At 32.1% G+C, this 16,611-nt stretch overlaps 2 protein-coding genes across 2 annotated transcripts; both read left to right on the top strand.

Moving 5' to 3' along the window:
• Positions 1-7,484: 7,484 nt before the first annotated feature.
• LOC122588160 lies at positions 7,485-8,021 on the top strand. The gene has a single exon (XM_043760292.1). The coding sequence runs from the start codon at positions 7,485-7,487 to the stop codon at positions 8,019-8,021; it is 537 nt and encodes a 178-aa protein (XP_043616227.1).
• A 7,003-nt stretch (positions 8,022-15,024) lies between these two features.
• Positions 15,025-15,830, top strand: LOC122589508. The gene has a single exon (XM_043761808.1). The coding sequence runs from the start codon at positions 15,053-15,055 to the stop codon at positions 15,668-15,670; it is 618 nt and encodes a 205-aa protein (XP_043617743.1). The 5' UTR covers positions 15,025-15,052; the 3' UTR covers positions 15,671-15,830.
• Positions 15,831-16,611: the final 781 nt, after the last annotated feature.

The following is a 16,611-nucleotide window of genomic DNA, read 5'->3' on the forward strand; positions in this document are numbered from 1 at the left end:
CAATAACTTTTTGGGACTGCATTCCAGCGCACTTAGCACTTATATGTATATTATGTCGAGATATTTAAATTAATTAATAAAAAAGAGTAGTAATTTAGGTATTTCAAAGGCCGAAAGTTATGATAAGAAAAGAATGATTTGCTTTATAAGGGAATATATATTACATTATGTTAAGGAAAAACCTCACATGTATGTCACATCTAATTAAGTAGTATAAGATTAGAATTGATCTAACTTTTTATATGAAGTTGAATCAACTTTAACCATTAGATTAAATCAATGGTCAAGATTAAAATTTGATATTTAAATTTTGACAATTGAATTTAATCCAATAATTAAAGTTGATCAACTTTAAAGGATTTCAATTCATAATTATAACCCCAAAAATTATCTATCAGTTGTGTTGATTTCATTTATAAATATCAATAGAAATGATAGATGCCTGTCTAGGTGAAATACCTCATACATCTTTGGTGGACACAAATAACTTACTAAAATAAATTACTAAAAATTGATATATTTTAACACATTCATATTCATAATAGTGGTAAATGAATATATATTTATAGTATGTTTATAATATAAAACTGTCATCAGTTCAAATTGTTTTTCTTATAAACATTCTAATCAGCATATCACAATAATATTTCATATATATTTCTCATAAATATTATTTATTTACAATAATAACATATCTATCACTGGTATTCTTATGTGGTATGTGAATCATTCTTTTCAAAATTTAACGTGTTTCTTTTTATGCATCAACTTCTACCCTGGGACAATTAATTTGTTACTCAAGTTTAACCATTTTTGAAAAACATGAAGATTTTGTTATGTATCATAAAAACGAGTCAAATAATACTAATTGTAGGCAGCTTTCTCTTATATTATTATAATAATAACAGGTAAATGTTATTTAAACAATCCCATAACTTAGGTTGTTTCCTAGTATTTTTACAAGAGATTAAATAAGGGTAAATGTGTTGAAATGTAGATAAGTAAGATCGAAAAGTTATAGTGTGCACAAATTATGAAAATCTCTATTGTATGCACAAATTTTGTAAAAATTTGGGTATCTTGATCAAGATCATTACTTAAATCTGTAATATTTTTATCTTTATTTTTGCTCTTATATAAAGCAAATTATCACTCCTTATTTTTCAACTTTCAACATTTAAAATAGTTAAATTATCATTCTTTTTTATTCACTATTTTAAATATTCCCTCTTAATACTTATAACGTCGTAATGAAATTATTTACAACATAAATATTTCAACCTTTAACGTAACTAGACTACCCTTATTTGTATCAATTACGTTTACATTCATAACCACACCGCCATTGCCACACCGCCACCGCCGTCTCCCGCATGGCCGCATGTCGCCTCTATCACCGCCACACGCCATCACCACCGCTACCATCACTGACGCATCATTGTGCGGGTACCCGTCTATCATGGTAATTGAGAACATCATCCATCATAATTCCCCGAGAAAGCTGTAAAGGGAATAAGTCAAAGATAAAGCTTTTCTAATTTTATTCTATAGGTTGGTCGCCTGGAGGCAGTGTATTATATATAGATTAATTTAAAAACAACAATTGTGTCCAAATAATGCTCCAAACTTCCAATAAAAATTCCAGTCGTGATAAGGTATAATTTAATTAACAAAGAGATTTAGAGTATTTGAATAATCCTAATCATCCTGAATATAAACACACATCCATCCAATGATCCAAACAACCTAATCAAACCACAACAAAACAAATCAACCTCTTACTACTATTGAAATGGATCAAACCACTAGATCATCATCATCATACAAAAAACAAAATCATCCAAAAATTACATTAATCAAATCTAGCCAGCGGCAAGCATACCTTTACTCCCTTCATTCCGTACGCAATCCACCCAAAAAACCCACCAACAAGCATTACATTGCACCATTGGCCCGCACACCTCCAAAAATTTACAACATAGATTCAGACAATTTCAAGGAAGCCGTCCGTGTGCTCACTAGCACCCCAGAATTTCAATACCCATCTTCACGACGTCTAAAAGACATTGCTCCACCACCTCTTGTTCTCTCCACGATACCAAAAACATCGGTATATCCCAAAACAACTCCCCTGTCTCCCCGGTTAGAAGGTGGAGGAGACATATTGATGAGCCCGTCATCAAACTTGATTAAGTCACCCGGTTTTTGCAACCTTTTGAATGAAACCTTGCAAACTACTAAGTTTGCATCAACGTCATCATCTGTGGATTATGATGCATCAGCATCCAGTGGTGCAATGATCAGTCCATTGTTTAAATTGTCACCGGCTTCACTTGCTTGGTGTTCGTCGATTCTTCACAGTCCCGAAAACCTTTCCGCGGTTAACTAAAGCAATGCATATATCATGTCCTCTAGGTTAAGTGGCAAAAAGTTTTTCTTGAAATTGTAGTATTTATGAAATAATTATTGTTAATACGTATTGCATTGATACAACGTTAATTTTATATGATTGGAATATAATGACTTATACATATATAAATTGACTTCAAAAGGGACATACTTTTCATTCCTATACCATCTGTTACATACCAAATAAAAGAACACAACCCAAAAGACTAGCTTAATGAGTGAAAGAACCCATTTAGTATATAAACCCCACATTGGTTTCCCATACAACCGATGTGGGACAAGTCTCATACCTTGCAATGGTTTCAATCCGTAACAATCGTCCCCCTTAAGAGACCGACGTCCTCATTGGTCACGGCTATGTTGGTCACGGTTGGCACCCTTTTCCTTTTGGGTCCAAGCCACCACTCCGAGTTGGCTCTGATACCATTGTTACATACCAAATGAGAGAACACAACCCAAAAGACTAGCCTAATGGGTGAGAGAGAGAGTCCATTTGGAATATAAACCCCACATTGGTTTCCCATACAACCGATGTGAGACAAGTCTCATACCTTGCAATGGTTTCAATCCGTAACACCGTCTCAAAAGTAAAAACAAACTTGACAACGATATCGACTCAATGAGACTTTTTTGGACATGTAAATGTACGAGGTTCTTAATTTCAATTTCTTGCTATTTACAATAAACGGAAACTTTGTACTTTTCATTAATATAAGCTCGCTCTCAACTAGCGGATGCATGCTAGAAGATCAGAGATGAGTTATATACATAGAGATAGATAAGTACATTTGAGTTTTGAGGTTACGACAGATTCCAATTCAATCAATTAAGCCAAGATACTTTACAATAATTGCCCCTATCAGCAATTAATCCGTCCAATTAGAACGAGATAACGATATCATAAATCGATTAATCACCAATCAATAAGTTGATATATGGTGGAGCATAAGACTGCGAATTCTTGGGTTCAAATCCCGATTTAAGCAAAATATTCCCAGGAATAGAGACAGAGGTTTTCCCATAATGGATTTCATCTGAAATTGAAGTTGGGTATATGAAGAGGCATGTCGCTGAGCCCAAATTTGTCTTTAAAAAAAAAATGGATGAAATTGATGATAACTCAAAATGCATAATTTTTTGTATACTAAGTAAATATTTTCATTTAATATACCTATCACACTTTTAATGAAATCATTCTAAGATACATATCTCAATCCTTTAAATAACTAATATTACCCCCTTTACATCAAACTATCGGATGATGGTTATTAAAAAGCGACAGAATGAACATGATTATCAGAATATGAACATTAAGAGAACAAGTTTGTCCATACGATTACGAGGGTGTTCCAAATATGACCACAACAACTCGTTTTTCTTCTTGTTGATCATATAGCATTTCCAGGGCCGTAAAACCATCACCAGATGACTGACACATAATAAAAGAAACAAACATGTTAGCATCGCATCAAAAAAACATAAAGTTACAATAGAATGTATATTGATTAACGTAAACCTACTTTTCATATTGAATTAGTGATGGTCAATGTTTTTGAACTGGCCGACCGGACCATGTTTCGACCAGAGTTCTTCGGATAGCTATTGATCGGTTCAATGAAAACGAACTGGATCAAATGGGTCAAATCAGACGAATGGTATTTAACTTTTTTATGGTGTGGACCTTAAGCTAATGATAATTGGGCTTTCTTTTGTGGATATGGGTCAGTAGCTTGGTAACATGATATATGGGCTTTTTTTTATTTATTCAAGTTTAGTATATGAAAAAAATATATAACTCAACAAAAATGGTTCTTTCTATTTTGTTTTTTGTACGAGATTGGTATATGAGAAAAAGTTAGCAAATAAAAATGTTTAAGTTGGTAGTGCCCTGTAAATAGTAACCAAAAAAAAAAAAAAAACTGGTAAGTTCTCTTAGTGTGTTTCTATGTATTTAATCCAATTTTAAAAGATAAACCCAAACAAATTAACCATAAAAATCAAATAAACATCTTTGCATACAGATCCAGAAAAATTATTCAGGATAAGAAATGAACTCAACTAAGGACATTCCAAACGTGGATCAAATGATTTTATCGGCTAATGCAAGAAAGATAGGGAAACAAATTCTTGATAAAAAAAAAACCCGAGCAAAAAACCTTGCAAAGTCATCTCCTGTTGTGTTAAATCCTAAACATAGCGTGGTTCAAAGGGTTTTATCTAAAGGTATTATTTAAAATTGATATTATGCTTTTCATAAGATATGAAGTATATCTGTCATACACAAACTAAAATGATGAGTTGTTCCACCATGATAAATAATCATACTAAAACATTAAACACCATCTCAATATGTAGCATTTTCCCCTGATCGAATAACATCGGCTAAAAAATTATACCATTAATGAGCTAGTTTCAAAACATATTCAAAATAATCATAGTCGATATATTAATGTAATCATAATCTTACTCATAGCAAAATTCGACTTTTTATCTAAAAGCTTATAGAAAGATATAATCGTAAATCTTAAGTACACCCCATTAATGAGTTACTTTCAAAAAGATATCAAAATAATCAAAATCAATATATTAAAGTAATCAGAAACTTACTCATAACAAATTTGGACTTTATATCTAAAAGGTTATAAAAAGATATAATCGTAAATCCTAAGAGTTAATATAGGTTACAAATACAAAATTTAATTTATAATATTTAGATTAGTTAAGTCATATATCACAACTTAATCAATACAAAAGTTAAAGAAAAAACATACAAAAATTAATTCCATATAAATATTGATTCCAGTTTACCTTTTTTTTTTCAACTTTAGTTAAATAAAAAATTAACAGTTTCTTATATTTTAAAAGTGTAAACTATATAATTTGAAAATTACATATCAATTCATCAACAAAGACCATCTCGAACGTTTTGATTTTATTCGGGTTGTTCCACTCCGAAACAGTCCATACATGCACAACACGGAGTTGTAAATGATGGTTAACATGTGTTGGCTTAAGATCTTCAAGATAAACTAATGTGGTCATATTTTTTGTTGTTGAAAAAAAAGTCATAACAAACCTATAATGGACAACAAACTAAATTAAACGGAATAATAATAACAATAACGTAAGAATTCAATGTTAAAAAAATAATAATAATGATTAATTATGTGCAAAGTATATAAAAAGAAAAACCCTTTTGTAATTGATCGTAACTTTTTTTTTGTTGTCGTACGTGAGTTGTATTATAGATTACTAATAAAACCGAAAAGTGTAAATTAATTATTTTTAAATTGGGTGAAATTGTAAATTAGTGATGGAAAACCAAAAAGTGTAAGTTAATTATTTTTAAGTGTAAATTGGTGATTGAAAACCAAAAAGTATAATTAATTATTTTTAAATTGGGTTAAAGTGTAAACTTGTGATGGAAAATCAAAAAGTTTAAGTTAATTATTTTTAAACTGGGTAAAAAAGTGAAAATTGGTGGTGGAAAACCAAAAAGTGTAAATTAATTGTTTTAGAGTGGGTTAGAGTGTAAATTAGTGATGGAAAACCAAAAATTGTAATTTAATTTAGATTAATATTAAAAAAATTAGTGGATTAATAAGGATAAAGGATTAGGCTAAAGGAGGGGGACTAGGGGTGCCAAGTGTACCCCCACCCACTCTTTTAGTTATATTAACTAATAGTCCTAATACTCGTATGATGTACGGTAGCTATATAGATTGTATCATAAATAAATTAGAATATGCCTCACACATGATTCGTGAATATGAAATAACCTATGGTTAAGTAAATCGGTGATCGAAGTTATATTATAATCAACATTAATGATAAATATAATATATTTTTATTTAAAGTTTTGGATTTACCTTAAATATTTAGATATACATCAAAATCGGAACTTGTAAGCACAGTGGATGATGACAAATAGTTGTGATTTCGGATGGTAAACTCAAAATTTTGAAGTCTTCATATTAATAACTTATTATGATTAATATAAGTAATAAGAGTTGAAAAATTGAGAATTTTGTTTTTTTATTAATGACGAAAAGATCAATCATATAAAGTTATAATATCTTTTGTATTAATAAGGCAAAAGTTAGAGTTTAATTATATGTATAGTAAGAAAATTGAATTTATATACAACTACAAAAGCTGATTTAACATAATAAATAAATTAAAAGTACACGTGTCGATCAAAGAATACGCCACGTGTCGTTTTAAGAGCATGTCAATCTTGTTTTATTTTATTAGTAGATAGATAAATATCAAGTACATTACTTATATTGGTACAGTATTTTACTTTTCACATTACATATATAGGGGTGAGTTATTTTGAAAACTCCTAAAAAAAAAGAACTCAAGAACCATTCTGGACCACACATTCTTTTCCTTTTTCTCTCTCTTCAATTAAATAATAAAATTCACCCAAATCATTCAAAATGTTCTAACTCACAAACCGTAAATCGTTAGACAAAACAAAAAGCATGGGTAGTCTTAAAATTTCGTCCTCTTTCATTAGAGATCCAATTAGATATACTTTTGACGACTTTCAATAATATTTCAATTAAATTTTAGTTTATTGGTAAATATATTTATTTATTTGGGCAGCCAGGTGGTCAACTACCCCACACCATTAATGAAAACATTATTCAGGTACCATCTCGTATTCACCGAAAATGATTGTTCTACAGAAAATAATAAGTTAGCACGTCATTTTATTTTCGATGAACTCTAAATTTCAAACACTGATACAATAATGATTTATGATAAGGTGGCGTTCTGGAACAAGACTAAAAGACCACACATATATATTTTAGACAACTTGGCCAAGTTGATACAAAACAGGATCCCTCAATTAATTAAGATCCCGTCATCCTATAAATATCTTCTCCTATATATATAACGACGCATATATCATCCAACAGCAAATTAAGCATACACTAAATATATAGTTATATATCACATTAATTAAATTGAAAAATATAATGGAAGAACAAAACCACGTCCCAACCAAATCATCAAACCGAAAATCGTACCTTAATTCCATACTCCATAAACCGCTCCAAAAACCCATGACCAAGCACTTCATCGCACCATTGCCCCCAACCCGACCTAAAGTTTACGATGTCGATGCTCTCAACTTCAAGAAAGTCGTGCATGCGCTCACGAGCACCCCCGAATTTCTATACTCATCATCATCTAATCATACGCATCGCCGTCATCTAAAAGACATTGCTCCGCCACCTCTTGTACTTTCCACATTACCAAAACAATCTTTATTTCCCACACAGCCACCTGTAGTAGAATTTAGTACTACTACTGAAGAAGAAAAGTCAAACCATGACCCACTACTACCGGAATTTTACAGCTGCTTGAAGAATGAAACATTATTGGGATCGGATACCACGTTTGGTTCAAAGTCATCACTAGTACATGATGATGATGAGAATGAGATGGATTATTTGGGCTCATCGGTTGGGTTCAGCTATGATGACCCATACTCTCATCCCACGATGAGTAGTCCATTGCGGTTCAGTATGTCGCCTAACTCACTCTCGTGGTGTTATTCGGGTCTTCTCAGCCCAGGAACACTTTCTGCGGTCCTTTAACTACATACGATCGACATTCATGGTTGTTAATTTACGAGTACTACATACTGTACGTGTTTAATTGTAATATAGTCCTGTTTTCATTATATTTTTTAATTAAAATGTTATGTTAGCTAGCTAGTACGAGTATATATTATGATCAATGATATATGTTCGCGACTTTGCTGATCGAGTATATATAATAAATTAAATACATTAGTTTTTCTTTCTCGATCGGTCCCTTGCGCGCATTTCATTGGTATTTTTACTATTACATTATATTTATAAAAAATTTACAACCACCATATATATATACAAAGAAACAAACTTTAATTTCAATTATGCATGATATATATAGATTACTCGATAAACATAACCAAGAGGCTGCTATGGCTACAAGATGCATGAAGCATGATATATATAGATTTTTATCATTTTTAAGAGTTTTTTGAGTTATTCTAGCGGTTTTTCAGAGTTTTTTGGTATTTGGATAGTTTTCATTTATCATTTAGTTGTACATGTACGTAATTTTAAGTTTATTTTTATTAAAATCTTTTAAAAGTGTATAATTAGTTTCATTGACACCGTTATATTCCAAATTAAGTTGACCTTTAGCATCCATAAAGAATTCATCATTTTTTATAAAAAAAAATCATACTATATCAGTTTACCGGACTCGTAACCCGGGCTACCCCTTGTTTTAAGGTTGTTCCGCCTATGATCACACTATTATTGAAAGAATAGCAGGATGCACAATATAATGAAAATAGTATATTATTTGGAAAATAAATCACGACAAAAAAAAATAACTTACATTAATGAAGTATAAGATTTCATACACTCCCAAAATATATATACGAGTACAAAATGGAGTACATTAGGATAATTATACTGAATTACAGCCGAATACAAATTAATAATGAGTCCGTCGATCTGATTGTCCATGGCATGAAACGGATGGTGGAAGTACGAGAGCTCGTCCATGACATTGTGAAGATTATTCTAAGTCCTAAGTAAAAACATGATAAAATTTGTAACTTTATGAAATCAACTTTATCCATATCGTTCAAAAAAGAATATATAAATGTTTTTATAAAACAATAATATTTATGGATCACATTAACTGTTCCACTAAACCTATGTCTGCGTAATGCAACGGCGGTGAGGTAGTGATGGCGGAGGTGGTGGTGGTGATGGTGGTGGTGGTGGTGGTGGTGGGGGGGGGGCGGTGGGGACGACAGTAAGGATGGTGATGGGGGCGACGGTGGTGGTGAATGTAAAAGTAATTGATGTTAAACGTGATATTTTAGTTATTTTAAGTGTTGGAGATCTATACTTTAAATTATTTTATTAAGGGTATTATATGTATATTAGATTGAGATGTTTAAATTAAGAAATAAAGGAAAATGATATTTTTGGTTTTTTAAAGACAAAAGGTTTAAGAAAAAAAATGGAAGATTTGTTTCATTAGATAGTATAAATAATCCATAACCATATTTATATACATGGATAAAGATCCTATCAACTTTATAATTAATAAAGTTAATGAGATCTCAACCTTTGAATAAAAATCAATTGTCAAGATTTAAATTTATTATTTGAATTTTAATCCTTGATTTATTTTAATCACTGTATACATAGTTGTTTTTCTAGCTATTTGTAATCTCCCATGTAACAGTTTATTTTGCTGTGCTAATGAAATTGTCTTTTTAGAAAAACTTATTTTTTTAATTCAAGCTAGTGGAATTCTTTTCGATAGTAGTAGGGTTGTTTATCCTCAATGATCCCTCATATATTTTGGGACGGATGTCACCATAGATTACCGGAAAAGCTCCCTAATTATCCGTCAAATACAACTAATTAAAGGTAAAACTTTCAATCTTTTGGATTCAAACCTAAGTTTTCTCAGACTAAACCTTCATAAGTCGGGCTCAATACAAAATTATTGAGTCGAACTTTAAATTATCGAGCTTATTTATAGGACTAATTTGATTTAAAATTCAGTATATATTTTAATCAAGTCGAGTACGAATGTCAATTAGTAAAGCGAGCTTGAGCTTGAGAATAAAAGCTCGGCCGAGCTCGAGTTGAATTTTGAGGTTCGAGTTTCAAGCTTCGAGTTTGACAAATGAATTGACCTCGAGCTTGACATTGTGTCACTTTTAATTTCGACCCCGATCTATTAATTACAACCCTAATCATATCTGATGTCATGAAGTCATCTTTAACTTATTGCACAACATAAATTTGGACATGTGCTTCAATTCACATGTTCTTCGCATTTCAGAAGGTCAGATTTGAGAATTAGTCAAGTTAACCAATTGACTTTCTTTCTTCGATACTAGACATTTCTAAAAAGTTTGAACAACCATTAAGCCTCTATCCATTATATCTTCATTTCGACCATACATAAGTTGGTTCTTGGCCATTATTATTAGAATTATTGATCAGTTTGATAGGTCCTGTTCTACATTAATTTTAGCTCGCCACCAACTTGCATTTCTTCACGTGATCGACGAAAGTGATTGTTTTTGTTTTAAAATATATAGCAACTAGCGTTATATCTGGCTGGCCAAGAATAACAATTCGATATAGACATAAATACAAGTCTTTACTTTTTAACGTGTATACTGTTATTATTAGAGGGGAAAAAGTCATTAAACCCTATAAATCTTAAAACACAAAACTTTGATGGCGAAAAAAAAACTTGCAAACTTTTTTTAAAGATAAAAATAATAAGCTACCAACCATAATGGTAAAGGTAAGAAAGATTTAAGTTAGCACCATGAATGAATCCTCAAACATAACTTTAATAGTAAAAATAAAAATTCTTAACAAATCTACTGGTTAAAGTGTGAAACACTAAATCGTTACAATCTTAAAAACATAATGATATAAATCAAAATAAAAAAATAACTCAAGAAGATCAATAGGTAGGCAGGTTGCTGAACCAGCTACCAGCCTGTTTGCTTCACTATTCACGTGAATTACATTATATAATTATTATGATTAATTTATTTTAGGGTATGTTAAATAAGCGTGAATTACACATGTTAGAAGAAAAGTTATGGCTTCAAAAAACGAATACGACTGATGATATATATATATATAGGGGTTGGTTATTATGAGTACAAGGAGGAAAAAAGTACAAAAAATACATGTGTAAGTTAACTTACTTCATTCTTTTTCTTCCTTCCATCTCCGACCGTCGGCGCCAACCACCACCTGAACATCTCCGACCACCATCATGATCCTCCGGCGACGGCGACCATCTCCGGCGAGACTTACACATATGTAAGTTATATACACATGTGTATGTTGTATTAAACGTGTGTATATAACTTACACATGTGTAATTCTCGCCGGAGAATCGTGGTGGTGATTGGAAATTTTTTAAAGTTTTTTTGGTTTTTGATTATTACCATACCTAGTGGCGGAACCGGGATTCAAAGTGACCCGTAGTATAATTTTTATCACCAGTCTTGCATCGGCGTAAAGTAACAACAACGACAAAATTGTTACAATTTTTATCATTTTAAAGATTTTTTTTGGCTATTTTAGCAATTTTTAAGAGTTTTTCGGCATTTTGATAGTTTTCATTTATCTTTTAGTTGAACATGTTCGTATTTATAAGTTTGTAGTTTTAGTAAAAAATTTTAAAAGTGAATAAGTTAAATTGATGGGAATCCCAAATTAAATTGACCCGTAGTATGTACATTGTTCGGAAAATAGATCAAGACAAAAAATAATTTACATTCATAAAGTACAAGATTTCATACCCAAAATATACGAGTAGAAAATGGAGGACATTAGATTATACTGAATTACAACCGAATACCAATCAAAATTGGTCCCGTTTAATGAGATATGATTGTCCATGGCTTGAAATGGATGTTGGACGAGTGTCCGTCCATGACATTGTGGAGATTTTAACCACCACCACCAACCACCCAAATTGGGCGAATGGCTGCGAGCAAATCTCCATCGCGTCATTCAGTTGCGTGTATTTGTTCAAAACTTTGAAATTCATTTATGAAAATATAAGTTATGGTTCCGGCTAGTCTTGTCCAAAAACCGGTTTGGAACCGAAAGAGGTCTGGGTCAACGCGATTAAAAACCGGTTTGTTGAAATCTGTTTGAAACCAATTTTAGTCAAAGGTTGACCGGTTTTTCAGTTTTTTCCCTTTTTTCCCCAAAAACCGAAACCAAACCAATATCAAATCGGTAAAAGTTCGATTATAAGAACCGACAACCAAACGGGTTTCCAACCGACGGTACTTCCAAAAATCAAACCTTTTGGGAGATACCGGGTTTTTATGGGGTTAGTTTTTGGTTTTTCAAATCCGATTCTCTCAAAGCCGGTTATTTTCGGCACGACTAGTTCAGGCTATATAACTATCGTAAATGAAACGATACGACCCAAAAACGTAATTTTTTTTTACTTGATCAAATTACTTTAAACCAAAATTTGGATACTTAAGTCTTTTTTTCATCATTGAAAGACATTATCATTGGAACGTAGACTCTAACATGTTTCCGTGGATAATTTAAATGTTAAAATCGGAGTTACGGTTTAAAAGTTATAGTCGTTTGAAAATTTGGGTTTTGTGTTGAAGGAAAAAAAGTTGTGGTGAACCCCTTCAAAATTGCAGCGAACCTAAGAGGTCAGAAAAATGGACGACCAAATTTGCGGCGAACCTACAAAGAGTTGTGGCGCAACTTTTGATCAGACAACAAAATCATTATTTTTGACACTCCAAATAACTTGCAACTCATTCTATTGATTTCCAACTTTCAAAACAGTTTACTAACATCCAAAATAACCCAAAAACGCTGAATACAACATCAAATGAGTTACCAACCTTTACTTGAACATATCCATAGTTTACCAAACCAAATAGGTCACTTGCCCGAATTACCCAAGTTGTCAAAGCACCCATTTGACACAATGTCAACTACAAACTTACAAATTCAGGATTACAAGACTTAAAATGATGATATTACAACACTTTCATAAAAAAGGACACAAAATGTATCAAGAGCCATATGAGGTGGGATGAACTAGGTTTCTATCAAACACGATTCTTCCAAAAATGGCCAAAATACCTTCAAGATCCTAGCAACTTCAATATGTCAACAACTTCAAATCACAATAACTAGTTCCTTCTTCCGGAACTACCTATCAAAAAGGTAAATAACTAAAAAGTAAGTGAATGCTTAGTGAATAAACTTGCATAGAAATATATATACGAAGGAGAGCAAAAACAAAAAAAGACTGTCGCATGTAGCCAATGATATATATCGCCGTACCATTACTTGCATACTCAATTTTGCACTAACAAACACATATATGGATCCATATACGCTAACAATAATCAAAGAGGTTCTTAGGCCTCATCTCAACACAACTATGGGATTCTTAGGCCCCATCTCAATACAACTACGTGATTCTTAACCAAACAATCAATTCACTAGCATTCCTACCCACCCAAACTCATTCTCTTTTAGTAGGCTCATTTTCAAGTCTAATTAACAAAGTTCAATCTTTCAAAATCATCCATCTCAACTAGCTGCCATTTCGCTAAAATCTCATTTGTCATCACCATATGGCCCTTTCATATCATAGTTACCAAATTCTCATTTTGACCATAATGGTCACTAACAAACTCAAATCAACAATTTCATGCAACACTATAATCATATATCAAAATGTAATTAGAGTTTAGGGAAAAAGTAACAAAATTATCTTCCAACCCCAAAATCTCCAAATTAGGTTTCCCATGAACCCTCACAATCCCCCCCCCCCCCCCCCTCTTATTCCTAATTTTCAGCCACCACCACACTTAGAACCCTCACTTTTCAATAAAATACTAGAAAATTATATTAATGTCAAAACTACAAAAAAAATAATAATCTATTTATCTTAAAAATCTTGGGGTGTTACAGTACATGTGTTTATTTATATCTATACTATTTAATAAAACAAAACACCTTTTTTTCCTTAAACTTTCTACCTTCGAAAAACCAAAAATACCATTCTCCTTTATTCAGTTTTTTAAACATTTCCATCTAATATACCTATTATACCTTTAATGAAATAATTTACGGTATAGATCATCAACACTTAAAATAACTACAATAAAATCTTTAACATCAATTACTTTTACATTCACTACCATCGTCACCCCATCACCAACGGCCGCCCCCACCACCGTCACCATCGCCGCATTATGCGGGCATAAGTCTAGTAGTATCTAATCAATAGTGCAAAGTAATTAACTAGCTAAAATTTATCATCATCTTTCGGTCATTATGAAAGTAACATAGCAATACTATACTAATATCCAAAGATACTGTAAGATACGTTGACAATATATTAAACTCGATCAATATATATGTGACGTACAATTAAAAGCTAGCTAGCTGTAATTTGAATTAGTACCTCATTTCGATTGGGGTTTTTATTACACTTCCTAAATAAACATAGAATGAAATATATTTTTGTTTAGGTATCTTGAAAAAAATCTGAGTATTTAACAACAGTACGTATTATGTACTGATAGTACGTATTATGTACTGATGTTTATGACATAACCGTTCCGGGCTTGCTGGCCTATAATCCAGATTGATCTGAAGAAACACCAAGTCATTTATGATATCTCTTACAGTCTTACTATAAGTTATAACATTGCCTTAACAATTAACCCATATCATGAAACTTGGTTTATTTTAAAGACTGAATCTTTATTCATAAGTTATGAAAAAGTCGTATGTCCACGGTCAAACCGTTTTTAGCAACAATTGGATTGATTTGTCTTATACGTACACTATTGAAACTTAGTCGAGATATATATAATTAACGATGATGATGATGACATAATGGATGTAAGTAAACCGTTGAACAACTTATAACATGCCACATAGATATAATAAATGTAAGCTGTTAAATAGAATAATTGACTTTGCATACCTTCTACATATATATATATGTGCATTATACATCCATACAAAAAATAGAGAACACAAAAAGTCTGAAGGACAAAGAAAATCCAATGGAACAATTTAGTTTTTCCTACACTGCTACATCTTCCTCGTCTTCAAACAAGTTACCAAAAGCAATGAAATCTAGCCGAACAACATCGTACCATGATTCTATCCATTCGGTCCGCAAAACTATCCAAAAACCTCTAACCAAACAATTTATAGCACCATTACCACCCACTCCAGCTAAAGTTTATAAAGTTGAATCTTCCGATTTCAAGGAAGCCGTTCGTAGGCTCACTAGCACCCCCGAGTTTCAATCTCAATCTATACGTCGCCTTAAAGACATCGCTCCTCCACCTTTAGTTCTCTCTACCATACCAAAACCATCATTATTTCCTAAACCATCACCTCCACCGCCTTCAGAAGGCGGTGGAGGGACGGTGAGCCCATTTTCGGCCTTCACCCTGTCCCCGGATTTTTGCAAGTTTTTGAATGAAACACTTGACACTAATAGGTTTATATCCAAGTCGTCACCGCCTGTTGTGGACTATTTTGGGGGTTTAAGTCCGTTAAAGTTATCACCTGGACCAAAGGCTTATAATGCACTCATGAGCCCATTAGGATTCAGTACGTTGTCACCATCCTCGATCTCGTGGTGCTCTTCGCTACTATTGAGCCCCAATTAACGCCCCTTTCGGGTTCAATCAAAGCCCTGTCCTCTAGTGTCTTTTTTCATACGTTATTCAACTTAATTGGCTATTGTATTTTAGTTATAACTCTACATTATTTTTATGTTTGGGTTTTTTTACAATAAAACTGTTGCACCAAGATAGCTTTACTACTTTACCATTTTTGGATCGATGTGTCTTGGCCTAGCACAAAAATCATGTTCAGACGATTTCGAATTCTAAACCAGTTTGTTTCCACAACGTAATGAAGATATATGACTTATTGATGAGCTGATAAAATGCTTGAAGCTGACAAAATGGGCGCCTATATTCAAAATAAAATCAGATGGCGTATATTGCTTTTGAATCTCATAGACTTCAACTCTTTAATTATATGTCAAATATATATACTATTGTAGATGTAGAGATACACAAGATTATATTGTTGATAATGGTATTTAGAACGAAAATTTGTAAATTAATATATTAATCTTATGTTCTGTATATGTTATTAACTTTACTACTTTACTATATATGTTTTTATTGCTTAAACGTTTTAGTACTCCGTATTAATTTAGTAACTATCATAATAATCTAATAAGTTACAACATTTTGCAACACTTTCGTCTTTCTCAACTCAATCTCTTAACAAATTTAGTCGGTGAAAATCTATAAATTCTTATAAAGAGAATAAGGTTTAAGACTTTAAACATTTTTTACAATATACCTAAATTACCCCTAACCCTAAAATAAGTAACACACGTTCACTTCACACCACTTCTTTGTCTCCCTTTCTTTCATACTATCACTTTCCAGCGTGACAGTGTCCATCATCACTGACACCCTGACCATGGCCTTCCGTATCCATCATCACCACACTTAACTATCATTTTTTAAATAGTACCGCTGCAACGCGTGGACACTCGACACCCATCTAGTATATTTTAGTAAGAAGAGAA

This window comes from Erigeron canadensis, chromosome 2 (assembly GCF_010389155.1).
Source record: "Erigeron canadensis isolate Cc75 chromosome 2, C_canadensis_v1, whole genome shotgun sequence".
Taxonomy (NCBI): domain Eukaryota; kingdom Viridiplantae; phylum Streptophyta; class Magnoliopsida; order Asterales; family Asteraceae; genus Erigeron; species Erigeron canadensis.

Bases quoted from the DNA above. Each gene is read 5' to 3' on its own strand.
- LOC122588160 (XM_043760292.1), top strand. From the start codon at position 7,485: ATGACCAAGCACTTCATCGCACCATTGCCCCCAACCCGACCTAAAGTT.
- LOC122589508 (XM_043761808.1), top strand. From the start codon at position 15,053: ATGGAACAATTTAGTTTTTCCTACACTGCTACATCTTCCTCGTCTTCA.